General features: G+C 40.3%; 1 protein-coding gene across 1 annotated transcript in view; it reads right to left on the minus strand.

Moving 5' to 3' along the window:
- arhgef37 (Rho guanine nucleotide exchange factor (GEF) 37) overlaps nucleotides 1-21,542 on the minus strand; it is a 100,841-nt gene extending 79,299 nt beyond the window's left edge. Inside the window, 5 exon segments of the mRNA XM_034182324.1 lie at nucleotides 1,555-1,754; nucleotides 2,987-3,134; nucleotides 6,489-6,618; nucleotides 18,944-19,449; nucleotides 21,363-21,542. Coding sequence (XP_034038215.1) covers nucleotides 1,555-1,754; nucleotides 2,987-3,134; nucleotides 6,489-6,618; nucleotides 18,944-19,438 — 973 coding nt within the window. The 5' untranslated portion in view covers nucleotides 19,439-19,449; nucleotides 21,363-21,542.
- Nucleotides 21,543-22,524: the final 982 nt, after the last annotated feature.

The following is a 22,524-nucleotide window of genomic DNA, read 5'->3' on the forward strand; positions in this document are numbered from 1 at the left end:
GACTACCAACTGCAGACAATTTGAGAAACATGATGGTTGCCGAGTAAACAGTAAAGTGCCTAATCAGCAATGATACTCTTCTACACCTCTTTTCCTCTTCTTCTATGAGCAGAAGAACGAAGGTTCCTCAATATGCCGTCTTGAGAACAGATAATGTAAACACATGAACCTTGAGAAAGCTCTCATACTGTAGCTTTTTGTTGTTGGTTACTGTCTTTGCTTGCTGCTCGTCTGACTTCAGAATAGTCTGAATCACTCAGTCACTCATCTTCAACCCCTTATCCGGGATCGGGCTGCAGGGGGCAACAGCTCTAGCAGGGGACCCCAGACTTTCCTTTCCCATGCCACATTGACCATCTCTAACTGGGGGATCCTGAGGTGTTCCCAGGCCAGTGTGGAGATAGAATCCACTATGTACAGACTCACAGCTGTTAAATGTTAAACTATACCTTAGTTTGCCATTCCAGTCTCATGTTTGATTTGCTGGCTGAGTCTCGCTGTCTTCTTGGCGATGCTGTGGGGATTCAAGCGGTTGATCTTGTCCTTGATGGTAAGCATTTCAGTCTTCTTGTATTTGTCAGCTACAGAGATATGAGGGACAAACACATGATCTTCAGTTCAGCTAGTGTAGCACCTGGAAATCCTTTTTAGCAACAGTACCCAAAGATTTATTAACCTGCACTGTAATAATGGACACATACCTTTTAAAATCTCATGAACAGCAGATCCACTGTGAATCTGCTCCTTACACATCAGCACGTCAAGTCTGAATGACTGCTCATCTACACCAGAAAGGTGCAGGAACCAAGTTTCAGTGTGGCTGAAGAAGGTCAAACAGCACATAGTCTCCAGCACCCAACAGTAATGCCAAAATTATACACAGCATTTATGACTCTCTCTATAGTTTATGGTCCCACGTTCTACTGACAACAAGCTGTATGTTGCACAAACTCACTGACAATGGCCAAGTTCTAAAATGCTACAAATGTTTTCCATTAGTACCCGACTGAAGTAGTTTTATGCATGTTTCCATGGGAGGCATCAGGATCAAAATGATGGCATATGAACGAGATTACACGGGAGTGGGCCCCCTTGTGGAGATCACCTTGTTGCAGTGCCATGTTGAAACAGAAGCCCAAATAGGACATACTTATTCCTCCTTTCGCATTTTGCAGCACGACCAGCAAACTGAAGAAAAATGAAGTGGAATCAGTAGTTGCTCCCCTGCAGGCTGTCTACCAGTTGCTAGCGCAGGCTAACCAATTTAGAAACGTTTTGTGAAATGGAGGCATGTATATGTTGCTTATCACAACAGAGGACAAGGGAGCATGAATCCCCATGGCCAAAGAAGCTAAAACGTGAAAGGAAAGAAAATTATGACCAGCAAAGGCAAAATGCAATCTGCAACTTCACCACTAGATGAAACTACATCCTACACACTGTAGCTTTAAAGGTTTTTTTTGTAAGTTTGATCCCTGCTTCACATTTAACTAACTATGAGTAATCCTTCTAACAGACTGAACATGTGACTTCTGCTGTTTGCTGGCTTCTCACCAACTTCTTTGAAGCGTTTGTACTCGTTGATGCGACAGTTCAATGCAATAGCGGTGTGAACGGTCTGCTCCAGGAGCGCGTACGCCGGATGCCCAGGCTCGGTGTGTTTCTGAATGGTCTGCAGGAGGAGGGGGTAGCGGGCAATTCGTTGCACCGGCATCACCAGGAAGAAACTGAGAGAGGTGGCGTTCACTTCAGGCCTGTAGAGAAGATGAGAGAGTATTCAAACCCTCAGGTCATTTTTCAAAACGGTGCTAGTGTCATGCTTGGCCCTGATCCAGATCCCTGATTCTATTTTTCTTTGCGACTTTGTTACTTTTATAATTTAACCATTGTTCAGTTCTGTTCTGTCAGGTTGTGCTGTCATTGTTTATCACTTGTTTATTTTGTTCTTCTCATTTGTTATATCATCTGTTGTGCTTTAGTGTCAGGTTTTGTTTATCACAGAGTCTCTGTTTTATTTATAGCTTGTTTAGCCACTTTGTTTTCTTTGTCAGTTGCAGTTTAGTTTTGTCTTAGTGTTTATTTTCTTTCAGTTCTCATGTTCATGCCCACTTTGTTGTTGTATTATATTCTCCTCTCGATTTCTATTTTAGCTCTGTTCTGTTTTCCTCATTGTCATTTGTTTTTTCCACTCTACACCCCTGCACCTGCCATCATGTCTTCGTCCCTCACTCGTATTTGACTGTGTTCCGTGCACCTGCCTCGTATCTTTCACTCTTGACACCAGCTCACGTATCTTTGTCAATTACATCACTCCACTTTGTGCAGTACCCACCTCACAATCTTGCCCGTGTATAATCTTTGTTCATTAGCCACGCCCCTTTCTAGATCTTTCTAGCACCTCATTAACGCCACCTGTTCCTCATCTCACATCCTGATCAGTCCACCTGCATTTAAACCTCACAGTCCTTCGTTTCCCTGCCAGATTATTGTCTTTGTACACTTTCCAGCACCTTTCACAGTTCTGAGTTTTTGTTTCGCCATGTTCCGAATCCTGCTCTGTACTCCTCGACCATACCTCTTGCTTCATTACAGATGTCGGTGTTTGCTCATGCCTCTGAACCCTGCTCACTTATGACTGCGTCTCTGCCTTATCCTTCTGCTACGCTTACTGACCAACAAGGCCTGGAATAAAGACCATGATTTCTCTTTCACCAAAGCTTAGTCTGGGAGTTTGCATTGCGGGTCCAGCTGCTCTGGGTGCCGGGCATCCACCCGTCCTGACAGTTAGCATAGCAGTGAGAAATTAGCAAAGGTCATCTCTTAATGGGGAAAAAATTCCTTTGATACTTAAGCAAGTCTTTAGCTTTGATACTTATTTTGCTTTTATTTGACTTTATTTTACGTTTTCCAATTTTGCAGTTGACCATTAGTTTACACTTACACGGTCTGAACAGATGATGGCTGTATGAAAATCTTATAAACCTACGCTGAGCTTTTGATGACTGTGACGATCTCGTTCCACAGTGCCTCCTTGTCTTTGTAGCTGTTCTCCACCTCTGTAATGTTGCTGTAGTTTGCCAAATATTCTTTATAAGCTGCCTCAATGTCTGCAGACATGCTGAGGAACGAATTACCTGCCAGGACAAAAAATGAATGTCACACATCAGCAATGTTTGTTTCACTGAGAAAAACTGCATATCTGTCTGACCAACACTGAATCAAAGATGTTTTACCCAAAACTGCAGTGTTTTGGTCTTAAAACTGCCAGTTTATTTCAGCTCAGAATGAAGGGAAGCAGAAGCAGTTTTGTACATTTCGGGCTTGAGGCCATGACATTAGGAAATATTAACCACAGTGGCTGCTCTTCATCATGTAAATCTCAACACAATATCACACCGGAAACCAGTGCAACCAGCAAGTTGTCAGATTGTCGTGTGAAAGTTTGACACTGACTCTCAGTCTCATTTGCTGCAATCATCAATACTGAGGCACCTGAATTTCCTCACTATGCCATTAGTACGCTGAATTAACCAGCCATTTGCTGCAAAGTCTTTCCATCAGAGGGCGGGCAATTTGGTAGCACACTCCACGGAGCATTAGCATAGTTTGGCAAAGCTGATCGTTGACTCTATAGTCTATATACAACCCCTGGCAATAATTATGGAATCACCGGCCTCAGAGGATGTTCATTCAGTTGTTTAATTTTGTAGAAAAAAAGCAGATCACAGACATGACACAAAACTAAAGTCATTTCAAATGGCAACTTTCTGGCTTTAAGAAACACTATAAGAAATCAAGAAAAACAAATTGTGGCAGTCAGTAACTGTTACTTTTTTAGACCAAGCAGAGGGAAAAATATAGGGACTCACTCAATTCTGAGGAATAAATTATGGAATCACCCTGTAAATTTTCATCCCCAAAACTAACACCTGCATCAAATCAGATCTGCTCGTTAGTCTGCATCTAAAAAGGAGTGATCACACCTTGGAGAGCTGTTGCACCAAGTGGACTGACATGAATCATGGCTCCAACACGAGAGATGTCAATTGAAACAAAGAAGAGGATTATCAAACTCTTAAAAGAGGGTAAATCATCACGCAATGTTGCAAAAGATGTTGGTTGTTCACAGTCAGCTGTGTCTAAACTCTGGACCAAATACAAACAACATGGGAAGGTTATTAAAGGCAAACATACTGGTAGACCAAGGAAGACATCAAAGCGTCAAGACAGAAAACTTAAAGCAATATGTCTCAAAAATCGAAAATGCACAACAAAACAAATGAGGAACAAATGGGAGGAAACTGGAGTCAACGTCTGTGACCGAACTGTAAGAAACCGCCTAAAGGAAATGGGATTTACATACAGAAAAGCTAAACGAAAGCCATCATTAACACCTAAACAGAAAAAAAAACAAGGTTACAATGGGCTAAGGAAAAGCAATCGTGGACTGTGGATGACTGGATGAAAGTCATATTCAGTGATGAATCTCGAATCTGCATTGGGCAAGGTGATGATGCTGGAACTTTTGTTTGGTGCCGTTCCAATGAGATTTATAAAGATGACTGCCTGAAAAGAACATGTTAATTTCCACAGTCATTGATGATATGGGGCTGCATGTCAGGTAAAGGCACTGGGGAGATGGCTGTCATTACATCATCAATAAATGCACAAGTTTACGTTGATATTTTGGACACTTTTCTTATCCCATCAATTGAAAGGATGTTTGGGGATGATGAAATCATTTTTCAAGATGATAATGCATCTCGCCATAGAGCAAAAACTGTGAAAACATTCCTTGCAAAAAGACACATAGGGTCAATGTCATGGCCTGTAAATAGTCCGGATCTTAATCCAATTGAAAATCTTTGGTGGAAGTTGAAGAAAATGGTCCATGACAAGGCTCCAACCTGCAAAGCTGATCTGGCAACAGCAATCACAGAAGGTTGGAGCCAGATTGATGAAGAGTACTGTTTGTCACTCATTAAGTCCATGCCTCAGAGACTGCAAGCTGTTATAAAAGCCAGAGGTGGTGCAATAAAATACTAGTGATGTGTTGGAGCGTTCTTTTGTTTTTCATGATTCCATAATTTTTTCCTCAGAATTGAGTGATTCCATATTTTTTTCCCTCTGCTTGGTCTAAAAAAGTAACCGTTACTGACTGCCACAATTTTTTTTCCTGATTTCTTATAGTGTTTCTTAAAGCCAGAAAGTTGCCATTTGAAATGACTTTAGTTTTGTGTCATGTCTGTGATCTGCTTTTTTTCTACAAAATTAAACAACTGAATGAACATCCTCCGAGGCAGGTGAGTCCATAATTTAAACTCGACAACTCTGTGATTGCGTCTCTTACCACTGGTACATCATCAAGACAGGTTCTTCATATTCCTTCACATTGCTTCATATTTGTACATATTTCTGCCCAAGGGATCCAGAGGGCATGGTGCATTGAGTCAAGCCTCTGATGGTGGACAGTGGAGGCCGAACAGAGCAGTAACGGCGTACTAGCAGAGGTGACATAGTGGTAGGAGAGCTAAGCTCTTGTCAGTGATTTAGCATGAATGTCAAACATTTTAAGCATGTTGAAATTTTTTTCCAGGACCACAACGAACATCACTGTTGCCCGACTGACATCAACTTAACTCCTACTGAGTCTGGTGGACCTCGGCGCTGGCCAATGGCAAGCAAATTTTCCCTCTCCGTTGGCAAACACTGGGCTAATCGTCAGCGTGTGAATGGGCAACTACTGCCAAGATAAATGAATCTCTCTGCCAGGAAGTCACTGAAAGCCTGGATTTTAGTCTTGATCCAGGATGGTCACACACCCAGGAAATACAACCCTTTTCAAGCAGTGCAAACGGGGCATCTGTTAATTCTATAAACATCACAACATCATTCATAAAGTCACAGTCAAAAGGCATCCAAATTATGCAAAACAAGGTCCATGGAAGCACTGAACAGAGAAGGAGCCAGAACATGTCCCTGATGAATGCCAGAATCACCTTGGGAAGGAGTGAGACTCTTCCTCCACATGTTGCCAGCTAACTAAAACAACTACAGACTTTGACATCTGTACAAATACTGCCAAGCAACAACAAAAAATGGTTCTAGTAAAAAAAAAACAAAAAGAAAAAAGAATGCTGATCACAGTCTGTAATGAAAAAATGCATTTTCCAGTTCTTTATCTAAGCCAGTGGTCTCCAAACTATTCCAAAAAGGGCAGAGAGGGTGCAGGTTTTCTTGCAGCCACTGACTCCAGCATGTGATTTCATTGTTGAACTCATCCCGCCTGTTCAAAGGGATGTTAATCAGTGAAATCACCTGCTGAAGTCAGTGGCTGCAAAGAAAACCTGCACCCTCTCGGCCCTTTCTGGAATAGTTTGGAGACCACTGATCTAAGCCAACATGCCTCAGACCTGAATCAAAGACTGAGAGATTTGGGGTGGCATATCAGTTAACCGTTATGAATGAAAGTGAGTCATGTCACTTACATAGGGTCTCCAGGAACAGAGGGTCTCCATACTGAACTTGCTTCTGGTCCAACAAGCTGAGGAGTCGACTTGACACATCAATTACATCGTCTACGTGAAGAAACAAACTGTCCAGATTGGCTAGATCAGGCTGTGGTGGATGTGCAGACAAACAAAATAATTAATTTCCTACAAGGTCACAAATGTGTTGTCAAATGAATAACATCTACTGATATAAGCAAAAGGTTGGTCATCATCATGTCTCACAGCAGCCTGTACTGAAGGTTCTTGAAATGGAGCAATATCATCACTTGGTGTACATTTACCATTAATGCAGATATAACAGAATTTCACAGAGCTCTCGTGGGATAAGACCCAAATTTGGTTTAATACAGGTATGCACACAACCCATGCTTGCCCATGTGTGTATATGTCAAAACAAGCTGCTTGTTCTGTCCATGTCAGCTGTCCATCACAATCTTTGAACATATGACATCTTCTGTAGATGGGTACTCGAACTGAAAATATCTGGCAATGGTTTCAACAGGAGGTTAAAATAAGAGCCCCTCGAAGGTACTTTTTACATGTGGTCTCCTATCCATGAGATAGGACAGTAACACAGTGACATTTATACAAAATAATTATTATTTAAAAACATCTTACATTTCCTGAAAATCACCTGTGGACATCAGTATACACTAACTGGCCACTTAAGCAAACATCAGTCAATCAAACAGCAGACAATTAATACATTTAGGCATGTAGACAAGGTGAAGAGGATCTACTGTCGTTCAAACCAAGCATCAGGCTGGGGGACAAAAAGTTATTTAAGTGACTATGACCATTCCTATGTTGGTGTCACATCATGAATTAATTGATTTTTGAGTCCAGGAAATGCTTCTACCCTTACATTATTTTACATGTGTTGTTGATGGTACACACTGCCTGTGTGTGCAGCTCTCACAGTTTTCCATCATCCTCTCACAGACAAAAATAAATGTGGAGTTTTTTTGTGTGTGAGTGTGAAGTGCACCATCAGCATGTGAATGCATCATCTGGGTGATTGTGTGAAAGCTGTCTGTGTTGAGTGATAAAATGTTGCCATCACTGGCTGTGCCTCTAAATTAAATGTAATTACTGTATGTTTGATTGGCTCTGCAGCACCTAGAGACACTGTGAGCCAGTCTGAGACGATCCGCTGTCTGTCACCAGCTTTAATAATGTCTGAGATTCTGTCTATTACTCCCTTTATTAAAATGAGCTATTACAAAATGAAATAAGGCTTTATGGTTGGTGAGGAAGCACAAAAACAATCACCCACCATACAAACATAAGTGGTGGTGGGGGGTCATCAAATTCTTGAGATCGTACAGTCTAGATTGTAAGACGATTTTTTATTTATTTAAATATTTTAAGGTGCTGGTGAAGAATTGATAATAAACAAGAGCAATCCAAGATTTCTGACATCTGCCAAGGACTGATGAGGACGCAAAATAAAATGTGTGATTCAGATCATGACCCAGACTTTACCGGGATCCGGATTCCACAACACAATGCAATAATTGCATACTGATCCAGAATGGTCCAACTGATCAAGATATTGTGATCTGATATTTAATTCACAAGCTGAAACAAAATAGTGTCTTCCTGATCTTGATTTTACATCATGATGTCGTATCCGTGAAGTTTTGAGGTAATCCTTTAAAGTCTACAAAGTGAAACCCTGATCCAGAATCCAGAGTTTTCCAAGGCCTAAAATCCATTAATTAGTTTGATGCCGTTTCCGCGCGTCAGAATATCCCCTTCTCGAGCATCTGCCCTCCCCTTTTGTAATGAAAGCTGCTTAAATGCTCACTCTAAATTAAATTAATTTTGTGACCCAACTGTAACAAGTGTGTTATGATAATTTTAGGACCAGTATTATCAAGATACTTCACATATAGGTACAAATGTACAATGAAATTGGGCCAGATTCTCAGAAGCTAGAATTCAACTCTGGGAGCCAGTGACACAACAGCAGCCAGGAATAGTGGGTACCCAAAAACATATATTTAAGTGTGCAGACAGACAACACAAACAATTGATTCAGGTTCATTTAGCTCACCATTAGTAAAAGCCTGGTCTGCATAAAAACAGGACCATGCAGTTCAAAATATCCTGAGTGCATTATTATTCAGTATCACAACAGAAATAATATGGATAGTATTAATTATTGTATCAGAAAATCCAATAACAATATTAATATTGTACAATACAAAGTTCAAATGTTCAATTATTAATTTCTAATTACATTATTTAAATATTAATAATTTAATATGCTATTACAAATAAATGTACTATTATTTATAAAAGTTATTGTTTATCACAAATAGAAATAGCTAAATATATTGCACCTCAATAAAGTAAAGTGCAAGGTGCTAGTACACCTAAATATTGAAGCTACAATAAACACAGTATAACCTTTGTATCAAAATGTGCATAAACAAGTAAAGTGCATTATAAGGGCAAGGATTTAAACAGCACATCCAACCCCCACTAAAATTAGCTTAAACACAACAAAGTACATTCAGTGGTTACATATCAATGATAAAACCCTTTTAACATGAACCTTTTAGCATTTGTAAACATTCCACATTGTTTTTAATTCACCAACATATGAATCCTCAAAGAAAAAACATAATACCTGAAGCTAAATGTTCCCCTTAAAACTGAATGGGACCGGGCTAGGCTAACCAGCCCATTAAAATTAAATGGATGCAGCTAACATGCTAAGCTAAGGCATGCTAACTCACCAATTCCACTTATTTAAGACAACCGCAAGCTTCTCCCCATGCTCTTCGTCAGCGATAGTCGGCTCCTACAAACGAACAATCAATACATTGAATATGGTAACGTATTAGGATGTATACTAGAAGAACGACTTTGTCACCGACCTGCAGCAACTCCTTCCTCCGTGTTCCCTCGCATCTGCCCGACAGCGTCTAACTACCAGGTAATAAAGAATAACGTGTGACGTACAACGCAATGATGTAATAGGACACAGGATTTATCAATGGGAGATAGGAAACCGGACATTACCACCCGGGTTACACCCTCCCCCCTTAAGACCATGCACCTCCGGGTGCATGCTATACAACGTGGACGCGGGAGTTAGATTCCTCGGGTGTTGCAGAGGAAGCTGTAAAAACATTTCCATAGGTGTCTGCCAAGCTATGGAATAGAGTTTCTACTACTGATATAAGCGGTTTGCCTAACGCAAAATATTGTAGACACAGGAGGGTTTCGATTTCTAGTGGAGCAACGACCTGAAGAATCGAACCCCCCTAATCCAGGACCGGGTTCAGAGGAATGAGCAATAGGTACTTTAGTGGGACTGCGGCCGGACAGTATAGGGTTAGGGGATGCCTCTGCTTGACCACAGAGCTGTGGCTCTTCCTCAGGATGAGCTACCTCCAGTGAATCCCTCTGAATTTCATCTCTAGTTTCAGGTCCAGGTATCTCCACAGGTGACAATGGAGCTTCGGATTCAATGGGGAACTTTCCAAGAACAGGAACATTATCTGCCAGGGAACCAGGATCTATAGGACTACTGGCAGTAAACACACAGGCAGGTTCAGACTCAGCAGGTGGAGGAACTTGAAAACCAGAATCAAAGGTACATTTGGAAACAGTATCACTTCGAGGCGGATGACAGCTCTCAACTGTAACAGGCGGAGGACCAGGAATATGCGGCAACTCGGCCTCAACATAGTCATCTCTCAGATTTTCATCCAACTCAGAATCAACAAGTGGTTGACTGTGGGTCACTGGCCTACAGACAGGTGTAACTTGAGGAGGCTCAGTGTCAACGGCTGGGAGAAATCCACAAGGCAAAAGTACAGTAGGTCACGGTGCAGAGTACGAGTGAGTCCATTTTCAACCTTCTCTGTCCAGACAGTATAAACTGGAAAGTCACAAGCACGTTTGACAACTACATAAATGTCATGCTCCCACTTGTCCTCCAGCTTGTGCTTACCGTGCAGCCTCACACTGCGAACCAAGACCCTGTCTCCGACTTCGAGAATCGATAGTTTCACTCACTGGTCGAAGCGACTTTTGTGCCTTACGGCTGATTTCCCAGCATGTTTAGAAGCAAGTTGGTAACTCTCTTCCAACTGAGCTCACAAGTTCTCCACGTACTGTGAATGTGATTTGGACTGGTGCTCTCCTGGTGGTAACCCAAAGTCTAAGTCTAAAGGAAGACGGGGTGATTGGCCGAACATCAACTCATACGGCGTATAACCTGTGACCTCATTTCGAGTGCAATTGTACGCATGCACAAGTGGCTTTACATACTCTTTCCATCTTTGTTTTTGTTTAGGTTCTAGAGTTCCCAGCATACCAAGCAGTGTTCGGTTAAAACGTTCAACGGGGTTCCCCCGAGGATGGTATGGGGGTAGTCCTTGTTTTGTGAATCCCCAGAAGATCACAGAGTTCTCTTATGAGTTTTGCCTCAAAATCAGGCCCTTGATCAATATGAAGGCATTCAGGGGTGCCATAATGAATAATAAAATTGTCCCACAAGCATCTTGCCACTGTTTTTGCTTTTTGATTGGTAGTTGGTATAGCCACAGCATACTTGATGAAATGATCTGTAAGAACAAGGACATCTTTGATGTTACTTTGGTCAGGTTCCAATGAGAGATAGTCCATGCAGACAAGTTCAAGTGGTCGTGTGGTAATAACCCCTTAACGCCTGAATTTATATAGCTGTATATAAAAAAATGTTTTGTGTGTGTTTTTGCTTTTAAGTAGATGGTAAATAATGTTGAGATTATTAATTTCACTTTTGCACAAAAAATAAATAGTAATTTTGGTATTTTGGTAATGAGTTTATGTTATAATGTTATAATAATAATAATGGTATGTTGCAAATTTGCAACAACAGGCATACTGGTCAATTTGGTATGTTGCATATTTGAGTCAAATATTGTAGCATATATGCAACAATAGGCGTTAAGGGGATAATATTAACCAATGATGCAGCTCACTCAGGCAAGGCTTTTCTTCTTACACACCAATGCGAGGTCGGGATATGAGGCTCCATATCAGCAGCCATACAAGGCCAAAAAACCTTGAGTGAATGAGATCCAGGGTTCTCTCCACACCCATATGACCCATGTCATTATGGAGAGTCATCAAGACCATGTACTGGAACTCTCCAGGAAGAACAAGCTGTTACCGTACTTGATCCCCTTCATGCCTCTTCCTATACAAGATATCATCCTGTAGCTTAAGACGGTTCAGCTCCCTCAGCAGGAGTCCAAGGTCTGGGAGCCCTTGTCTGACTGTGGGAGGAACTTGTTCTCCGGTCTCTAGCTGATGGATGACTTCTCTAATGCAGGAATCCGCTCTTTGCTTTTCCTTGAGATCACAGAGAGACAAAGATGGAATCACTGGCAATCCTTGCTGACTTTCATCAATAAAACATGAGGGAATGACTTCAGCTGACATGCTCAAGGACTCTAACAAGGTGATTGTTTGATCAAAGGAACTGGAAACACAACTCTTCAAAGGAAGCTTTGACAAATAGCGATCACAACTTCAGGTGCAACTTCATTTCCAGACTCCCCACTGTGATCTTGTGTGAACTCTTGAATCAAATCAGAATCTTGACCAGACGCATCTACAGAGTTGGCATGTGGACATCGGGACAATGCGTCGGCATAAACATTTTGCCTTCCGGCACGGTACTGGAGCATGAAGGTATATGCTGAAAGCGCAGCGAGCCAACAGTGACTAGCAGCATCCAAGTTTGCTGATGTAAGGATGTACGTGAGGGGATTGAATTTGAATTTATTAGTCACCCATGCATAACAGAAATTCACTCATATACAAATGACCAAAATTATAACAGAAAAGTCCAAGGAGAAAAGAAATATAAGAAAATAAACAAAATACATGGTGCCTAAAGGCATAGGCAGAAGCAACGCTTATCAACGCCTATACTCCTGTATAAAATCAAATCAAACCAGGCATATATGCCTGTTCATAGACATTTATATCCAACACAATCTGAACACAGCAGCCATAGCTACAGATAAAAGAAGTGAAATATTTCTCCAGACAGCTCACAAACAAACAAAAAACCAAAGGTTCCAGTATAACAGCATCTACATATAACACAACTCAACCATATTCATCTAATACCACGTACATATCTAGAAAATACCAATTCTCTGTATAAATGTTTGAACCGGTTGATATCTGAACATCATTTAGGTTTCTCCTGTAAATTATTCCATTTTTTGGGCCACAAATGGAGACACAGAAGCACCTCCTAGTCATCCTAGTGCCTGCAATTTTAAAATAAAACAAACCCCTTAAATTATACATTCCCTCTGTGTAAAATATTCTTGAATTCTGAAATGTAATTTTTTATTTCTCGCTTTATGCATCAACTGAACAGTCTTAAATGAAATCATATCATCAAGTTTTAATATCTTTGATTTAATAAACAACGGATTGGTATGATCCCAAAACCCTGCATTGTGAATTATTCTTAATGCTCTTTTTTGAAGGATGAATAATGATTGTAATGTAGTTTTATAGTTATTACCACAAACTTCAGCACAGTATGTCATATAAGGTGCAATCAATGCACAATACAAAGTATGTAGTGATTTACCATCTAGAATGTACTTAATACTGTAATACTTTTAGAAACTTTCTTTTGGATATGTTGAATTTGCACTTTCCATTTAATTATATCATCAATAATCACACCTAACAACTTATTCTCATTGACACAATCTATATTTACCCCAAGTATATTTAACTGTATTTGTACATCCTGTTTATAATTTCCAAATAACATCATTTTAGTTTTTGACCAATTTAATAACAATTTGTTCATATCAAACCAACTCTTCAGCTTTATCATTTCAGCTCTCAAATCAAACAATAACTGCTGCAAATTCTCTCCAGAACAAAACAGGTTTGTGTCATCAGCAAAAAGAACTGCTTTAAACACATTGGAAACTTTACATAAATCATTAATGTATAAAATAAAATAAATAATTTTGGTCCCAGCACAGAGCCCTGGGGAACCCCGATGTCCAGATATGCAGAACAGCAGTCCCCAATTTTAACAAACTGCTTCCGGTTTTGCAAATAACTTTTAATCCAATTCAGAGCCACTCCTCTAATCCCATAAAGTTCCAACTGGATCCATCCAGTTGGAATGATGGATGTTATGATTGATTGTGTCAAAAGCCTTTTTTAAGTCAATAAATAGACCTATTACTAATTCCCTTTGGTCCACATGTTTATTTATCTCTTCGATTGCACTGCACAAAGCCAAAGCAGTGGACCTTTTTGCTCTGAACCCATATTGACTGTCATCAAGCAGGTTGTGAAGTTCAATAAATCTATCCAGTCTGTTATTGTAAAGTTTTTCCAGTATCTTAGAAAATTGTGACAATAAAGACACAGGCCTGTAGTTAGTAAAAAGATATTTGTCACCAGATTTAAATAAAGGTATCACCTTTGCCACTTTCATACCATTTGGAACAATTCCCATTTGAAATGATTTATTAAATATATATGCTAATGGTTTAGCAATTTCTGGAATTATCTGCTTTACTAAGGTCATATGTACATCATTACGATCAGTTGACTTTTTACTTTTACAACTGCTGACTAACATAATAATTTCCCTCTCATCAACCAGGCCAACAAACATAGTATATGGATTTCTCTCAATTAATTGCTGGTTTACCAATGAAGTATGTGGAATGTCAGCTGCTAAATCTCGCCCAACATTAGCAAAAAAAATATTAAAACTGTTCACTACTTGGTTCATGTCATATTCATCTTTATTGCTGCTATTGATGGGTAATTCTTTTATTTGGGTTTATTTCTTAAAATACTATTTTGTATTTTCCATGTTTCCTTTATGTTATTTTTATTATCATTTAGAATTTTTCCAAAATAAGATTTTTTTTACAATTCCACATACTGGTTGTAGTACTTATATTTAACTCCAGCCTCTCTTGATTTACTACTGATAAACTCTCTATAACATATTTTTCTTCTTACACGCCTTTTGCAGTCCCTTTGTTATCCATGGATGGTCATTATACTTGTTATTTACACTGCAATGTAGAATTGGACAATTTTTGTTATATATATATATATATATATATATATATATATATATATATATTCAAATTTGACGTATGCTAAATTAGCATCGTTCTCCGTGTAAATGGAATTCCAATCCTGCAGACGGAAATAATTTTTTAGGGTGGTAATAGCTTCTTCAGATTGCAAACGCTTTCGATATTGTATTTTCTCCTTCCATTTAGTATTTAAATTCAGCTCTGTTACTATAGAAGTTGGTAAGTGGTCACTGATATCATTGATCAATAAACCACTTATTGTTTCGGTATTGGTATCATTTGTAAGTGTTATGTGTCGGACGCAGCTCGGAGAACCGACCAGCGTTTGAAGGACCCAGTATGAAATAAGCAGAGCACGGTTCAAAGGATAACTGAATTTAATACATAACAGTGATAATATAATAACAAAAAGGTGCGGCCTGGCGTGGTGCGCTCCCAGCAGCGCTAACGGTCCGGAGCCAGAAGCTGTTTCGGACCCAAGGACCCCGCCGACACCCCCCAGGTGGCCGCAACAACCGAGTCTGTGAAAGAAGGAACCATTATGTGAGTCCACACTCTACACACAGAACACTTAAAGGTGTACAAACAGCAAACACTTCCTGGCTTGATTACTGATCAGCTTCCCAACCTGCAGGCATGGAACATCCCGTTCACAAAACTCCACTGCAGTGGAAGCTGATACATGACTAACAAACAGCTCAATACAATAAGGTGTGAGGGACACCACATTTACTGACTGTATAACAGTTAGTCACAAAATCTAACGTACCTCAGGAAGTGTGCTGACGAGCGTGAGACCTCACCCCCTCCTCTTTCACAGACTGTGCATCAACCCTGGACGTTCTCAGCATCCGCTGCTGATGAGATGGCTCCCGAGACGACGATCTCACCCGTCTGGTCACAAGGTCGAGTCTCTGGCAAATACACACTGTGCACTCCAGTCTTAAATGCCAACATGTTCCAATCCATCCAGATGCACCACAGCTGTGAGTCCTGACGAGTCGCAGGTGATCAGGGTGAGGTCCTGACAGCCTCAGCAACACAGCCACTCAGTCCCAAACGCAAGCCACCTGGGAGGAAACCAAAAGACAAACAAACCGGCAGCCAGGCCCCCCCAGCCATATAACAGTAAGTATATTATCAATAAGGGTAGCTGACTGAGAAGTTATTCTTGAAGGCCTAGTAATTTTTGGATATAAATTTAAGCTGTACAAGGTATTAATGAAATCATCTGTCACTTTATGTTGATGCGGATTTAAAAGATCAATATTTATATCTCCACAGACAAATACTCACTTGCTACCCACCTGTGAAAAGTATTTCTCAACCCAATTTTGAAATTTTTCAATTTTTGAGTCAGCTCTATAAATACAACTAATAATTATATTTGTATCTATTCCCAAACATATTTCAAGTGTGATACATTCCAAAAGATTTTCTATAGCTGATCATTAATTTTGTATTTAAGCCTTTTATCAACATACAATGCTACTTTGCCACCTCTATTATATCTATTCAGATTATTAAATTCATAACCTTCCAATTCATAATTTGAATCATCAATGTCAGCAAGCCAAGTTTCCATTATAGCAATTACACTGAAAGGTTGGCAGAATTGTTTTAAATAGTCTTTAATACTCCCGAAATTCTTGTACAAACTCCTTCTGTTAAAGTAGTTTATTGAGAACTTCCCATCCCATATAGTGCACTTATTGTATTGTTCCTCAGTATAATACTGGCAATTACTATTTACAGAAGAATAAAAATGATTGTCCGGGTCTATCTCATATTCCCAATCTTGAATATGATGTTCTGTATACTGAAAAGCTGGTAATTCTTGTACAGAAGTAAATTCAAAAGGATCAGCTGTCATCATAAAATAAAAACACAATTAACATCAGACTCCAACATAATGTAAACATAAGCATACCATGGAATTCAATGCCCCCAATTAATCCTAACCATGTTCTTTTAACAACACAGACGCAATCATTATTAAGCCGAACTAATACCCATCATTTAAACATTTCTTTTTGTTGTCAGTGATTACAGTGAAACTGGCTCCGTACAGGTAATCATGGAACTTCTCGGTAATACCCCATTTCAGTGCGAGAAACTCATGTTTATGAGCTGGATACCTCGACTCACTGGGTGATAAACCGCGACCAGCATATGCGATGACTCTAACCTTAACCCTTACACAACACATCATAAAAAGCAAAAAATAATAACTTTTCACAAGGTTTTTCTCGTTGCTTCCATACACCTCTGATGACATCATCAATGTGTGCTTGTCTTTCCCGTGTTCTTTAAATGGACTGGGTGACCTACAATAAGAATAACATTGCATGGCTAATTACATTTTAATTTATTAATTATTTCATGCATCCACACAATTTTTTTTAATCTGTAGTCGTCACATGACAATGACATCAATATGATGCATGGATCTGGCACCGTCTGGCACTAAATGGGTGAGTTGTGATGAAATCAGAGAGTTTATTGAAATACGTATATGGGTGATTCTTAGACTACGGGCACTTATGTCCTTTGATCATATTGTATGAAAAACAGAAAAAAGGGGAAATTTCACACTTTTATAGTTATCTTTACAATGAAAGTGTGTTAAGAAATTTGTTCTAGTAGTCTACGATGACTTTTTCACCTTTTTTCAGCATCATTATATGCAAATATTGACATTTTGTGCTTGTCCCACACCCAGACTTTTGATCTTCAATGATAAAAATGAATGGTAAAGAAACGTTTTTTCTAATGTTTTAAAATATCTCTGAATAAAATATCAGTAAAATAATCAAAACATAATTGGGGTATTCAATGTCATACAACTGTTGTGATTTTTTTTAAATAAAATGTAGTTGTCCCACACTATTGCCGTAATTTCCACCACAACACTGTAATGTCCCTTTAAACAGTTTGTATGAAAGATTGTTTGGGTAGTTTCTATGGAGATAAACAGTGACATCAGAGCACATGTATATAGCGCCAAATCACAACAAACAGTTGCCCCAAGGCGCTTTATATTGTAAGGCAATGGTGTGGTGGAAATTACATTTACAAGGCCAATAGTGCCCGTAGTTAAAGAATCACCCATATGGAGGTGTGTTATAATGAATGTAATATTGGCCATGCGCTCGTATATCTGCCCACCCTCTTTCAGGCAGAGTTTCGTGCAGAACCTGGGTCCTGGGTGTTCTTATTCATGGGTGTGGTAATTTGTGCAAATAGAGGGTTACAGATGGCTGTTGTTTTTGTTTGTTTTTTTCATTAATGCATCTTGAAATAAATTACTTCCGTTTGAATGTGGATTTGGCTGCTCAATTATTTTGACACCAGGCTATAGTTTAAGGTGAAACTAAAATACAATACAGATTGTTTGCTGTTTTGGAGCAAGCAGTGAGCGAGTCCACTGGAGCGGGGTGAAAACGGACCAGAATGGGCAGCGACTACGTGTGCTTGATCTGCAGTGATGGTGTGCGTGTGCTGGAAGTGGGGCTGGGATGTATAGTTCAATGAGGTACGCAGTTCTGTGAGGTGCCCTGGCAAAAGCATAGGTATCATACATGTGTATGCTATTTATCATTTATCACTTTGTAAATTTCATCTAACTGTGTTCAGTAGCTCAACATCCCCATCACTGTAGATAAAACATGATGTAATATTGAGAAAAAAAAATGTGCAGAAATGAAAGGGTGGGAAAGATGGAATGATTTGGGCAAAGCAGTGGAGTTAAGACTGGGATGAGAAGAACAGAATGGATGAATGATGCCATTGTGATATAGAGAAAGTTACCAGTTTGTTCTCAGTGACAACATGCAGATTGTTGTCTTCTACCAACAAGTGTGTGCATTATTGTCTCATCACAACAGAATCAGCACAACACAACAGGCCCATGTCTACAGTGCAGTCACATTTTTCCCCACAGAAAGAGACAAAAGTGCACAAACCCGTGCTCATTTGTTATGTTTATACTATGCAATCTGCCTCGATGTTTTGCATTTTTAAAGTTACCTTCTGTGAGTGCCATTTCAGAAAACAACATTAAATACATTTTTTTTTTCTTATACTTTTAAGAATACCCAGCTAGTTGACCCCATCACCAGCAAATATGAAAAGCATGACTGTGTCTGTGGACAAGATAACTCAAAAACAGCTGGACAGATTTCCTTCAAACCTGGTGGGAAATTTACTTTGATAGACATTGATTACATTTTGGAGTACCAAAGGTCAAAGGTCAAGGAAAACATGTGCTTAGTAGTGTTTTTGACATGTGGAGACATACGTCTTCACGCATACCTGTATTTTTTGCAGGTTGTTCCTGATGGTCACAGTGCTAACTTGTAGCATTCGGAGATAATTCCTCTCAGAATGAACCAGCTCGTCGATGGCCATCTGCTGTCTCTGGGCTGCCCGCTCTTTAGCTGCTGCTTCCTCTTCTTCCCGCCTCTTTTTGGCCTCCTCTTCCTCCTCTGCAGTCAAACTCTCTTCTGAGATGCTGTGCTGTGAGTAAAGTTTTAAATTTGCAGAACCAGTAGAAGCATTCAAATCGAAAGGTTCTGAGGTATCTCCTGGTATGCCTTCAAAGACAGACTCATCTGGAATAAACTCCAGTTCCCCAACATCAAATTCTTCTTTCTCTGTGGCTCCATCTGTCTTCTCTTGGATGTCTTTGTCCATCAGATCTTTCTTGGTGACCATTCCAACAGGTCCCAGGGGAGGCTGATCAGAGGAGACTGAGTTTGGCAGATATAGTTTGAAGGTAGAATGTTGAGGTCTTGCAGGCACCTCCATGTTGGAGATCCCTGTCAAAAGCAAATATTTAGAAGATGTGATCATGCAGGAGCATTTGCCGTCTGTGGAGGCACTAATAAATCTCTTCAATGTGATAAAAGTTTTGTAAGTACCATGAAAAGATGACACTAAAAAATCATGTGAAATCTTATTTTTCTGCTTTGACTCAATGAAGCCACTGTAACCAGGCCACCGACTGTAATATTTATCATGTTCAGGTCTGTTTTTATACCTCCCGCAAATCATAAAGGACACATAACTCAGCGTTTTAACTGACTTGTTGCTGCATCCACCATATTATGGAACTGCCTTGAGCCCTGGATGGCAACCAGCCAGACAGCCAACAGGTTCATCTCCACTTTCAGAAAATAACCATCTATCTGCCGCAGCCAGGTGAAATGTGGGCATGTCCTTCACCTTTTCCAGTTACCAGGGTCCTCAACACTGAGGCACCTGTGTGCTGATCATGCCCAGCGAAATGTGCCACATGGCCAAACAGGTCGTAGCTGATATTGTCTCATAATGTAAGTGACACTCCTCATCGGAACCTCCCCAAGCAACCATGCATAAAGTGGCACAAAGTCATTTCAGTGGAACCCAAGGATGGACTATTTAGGCAAGGCATGTCCAGTTATCACAGGTAACTAGGTAACCTAGGTTAGTGCCCAAATCTTACAACCCTACAGAAAGACAAGACGCACCAGCACCTGAAAGACCTTCTTTCTGCAAAGGTATCAGCATGGCGAAACATGACTCCATAAGGGCTTTCCCTGTGTTTCTGGATCTCAAAGGCAGAGGACCTAGATCTAGAACTGTCTACAAGTTCGACACCTGCACTATATACAGATGCACATCTAATCGGTGAGTTCAGGAAGCCTGGACCATAGCTCTGACTCCTCACTCTGCTTCATAAGTCCTGGAAATCCACTGGATCTACAAAGATCACAGCATCGTCTTCAAATATTGGTAAACCAGTACCCATAGGGTCAAATAAACTACATTCTGATCTTGATGGAGTCACTCTGTCTTGTTCCAATCAGGACAAGATGCACCGTCATAATATAAAATAAAAGTACGACAATGTTTTGATCTTCTAAACAGAACATTGAATGTTAGATGTGAAGACTCTAAAGTTCATGCTGACCAAATATGAACACACGTGACCCAACCTTTTTTGTCACATTACCGTGCATGTGTTTCTTATCAGCACCACTGTATTTGCTGTCACTGCTGTGTTACACAAACAGCACAGCGGTGATATAGCACCCGCGTCACAGCCACACTACAGCAAAGCTCCACCACGGTCGGGAAAAAGATGACAGATTGTAGCAGGGAGGCAACCAGATGGAATCACTGCATTTACAGCACAAACATACTTTGACAACACTGAAACTCTGAGTTGCAGGCCTTAAATGCAAGAATGGATATAGATTAACAAATGAAGAAACAGGAAATATCTTGGGTTCATACTGTGTGAAATGAATTAAGTCAAAGTACACGGAAGACTTACTGCATGTTTTGTTGTGGTTTGTTTGTTAGTTTGTATTTTCCATACCATTCCAACTTTTTTTGAGTTTGCTTCTCTTGTCTTCCACCACAATGTTTAACAGAATCCAGTGAGTCAGAAACATGTCATAAAGAGACAAAATTAGCTTTTTATAAACTACACAAATAGCAGTGCTGCCAACCATCTTACTTTGGGCGGGACAGTCCTGGTATTTACCCCTGTGCCCTGCATGGGTGTGTGCGGGACACCCATTAATCCTGCATTTGTGTGGGTCCGGCATGCCCCCACCCCCCTAGTTACACTTTGCACCCTTGGCGTCGTGGCTACGTGTGGGTGTCCCACACTGGTAAATTCTAACGTTGGCAGGTATGAAATCGATGTACACTGTCAGGCTACAAAACACAAAATGTTTCTCACCTTCACGCTCCAGTCAAACAGATCTGCTGCACACAAAATGAACCCACAACAAGCACAATCCTGCACCGGACTCCAGCTCTCATTACCTGCTGCAGAATCTCCAAGACCTCGCTCTCTCTCTCCCTCTCTCTCTCTCTCTCTCTCTCTCTCTATCTTTCTCTCGCTCTCTATCTCTAACTCCCTCTCTCTCTTTGTGATGTGTCCTCTGCTGCAGCAGAGACACTGTCCTCGTGGAAAACTAGCCTGTTTGTCTGGCGTTAACTTTCTGCAGTGACTTGCCTACTGCTGTTAGGATTTGTGGCGGTCGAGTGGTCAAGGGGGGATGGGAGTGGAAATTAGAGATGACAGGCTGTTTTGTGGAGGAAAAGAGGGTGGATGCGGTGGTGGTTGGGGGGAGTGGACAGGGGTGCACATGCTGCTGAATAAACTGACTGACTGCAGCAGCTGGTGGCAAGAGGAAGTTACACTCACTCAGGCAGAGACCGATTGGCTGACTAGACTTCAGTGTGTCATGACAGACCAATTGGACAAAACCTTCGCTAAAGGCTTCATGAGACGCTGCACGGACCAATCGAGACAGTGTGATTGAAGTTTTCCTCTGACGGGAGACAAAAGCATCGTGGAATGTCCCATCCTCTGAGAAAGGGCTGGCAGGTTTTCCTGTCTCAAGAAAGAAACAAAAAACAAAACAAAGATTTGGATTTCAGGTCATGCATAAACAAAATATCTATGCCAAATCTCTCTGATGTGTCTAAAATTATTCCAGAAGACACTCAGAGAGTACACACCTCTGACAGGGCCACATATTCCCCCAAATGCCCACTTTACTTGCATTTCACATCAAGCATCACACTCTGTTTCTAAAGAATTTATCAATATGCTCGTAAAATTTCACCAAGATTTAGAGTTCAATGTTGCTATATCTCAAAATTTTATTGAAGTTCATCATTGATAAAGCTTGCAATTACTGTACCTGTGAAATTCTGCCTGAAGGTGGGCAGACGTATGAGTGTGGCCAATATTATATTCATCAGAATGCCCACCCCTCCATATATTTCAACAAAATGTTGAATTTCATCACAAATAAGAAATAAATCACAAATAACCCACCTTTTTCTAGACAGATCTGTTCCGCCTCATGTGTAACAGTCAAATTACAAAC

Source organism: Thalassophryne amazonica, chromosome 11, assembly GCF_902500255.1.
Source record: "Thalassophryne amazonica chromosome 11, fThaAma1.1, whole genome shotgun sequence".
NCBI lineage: Eukaryota > Metazoa > Chordata > Actinopteri > Batrachoidiformes > Batrachoididae > Thalassophryne > Thalassophryne amazonica.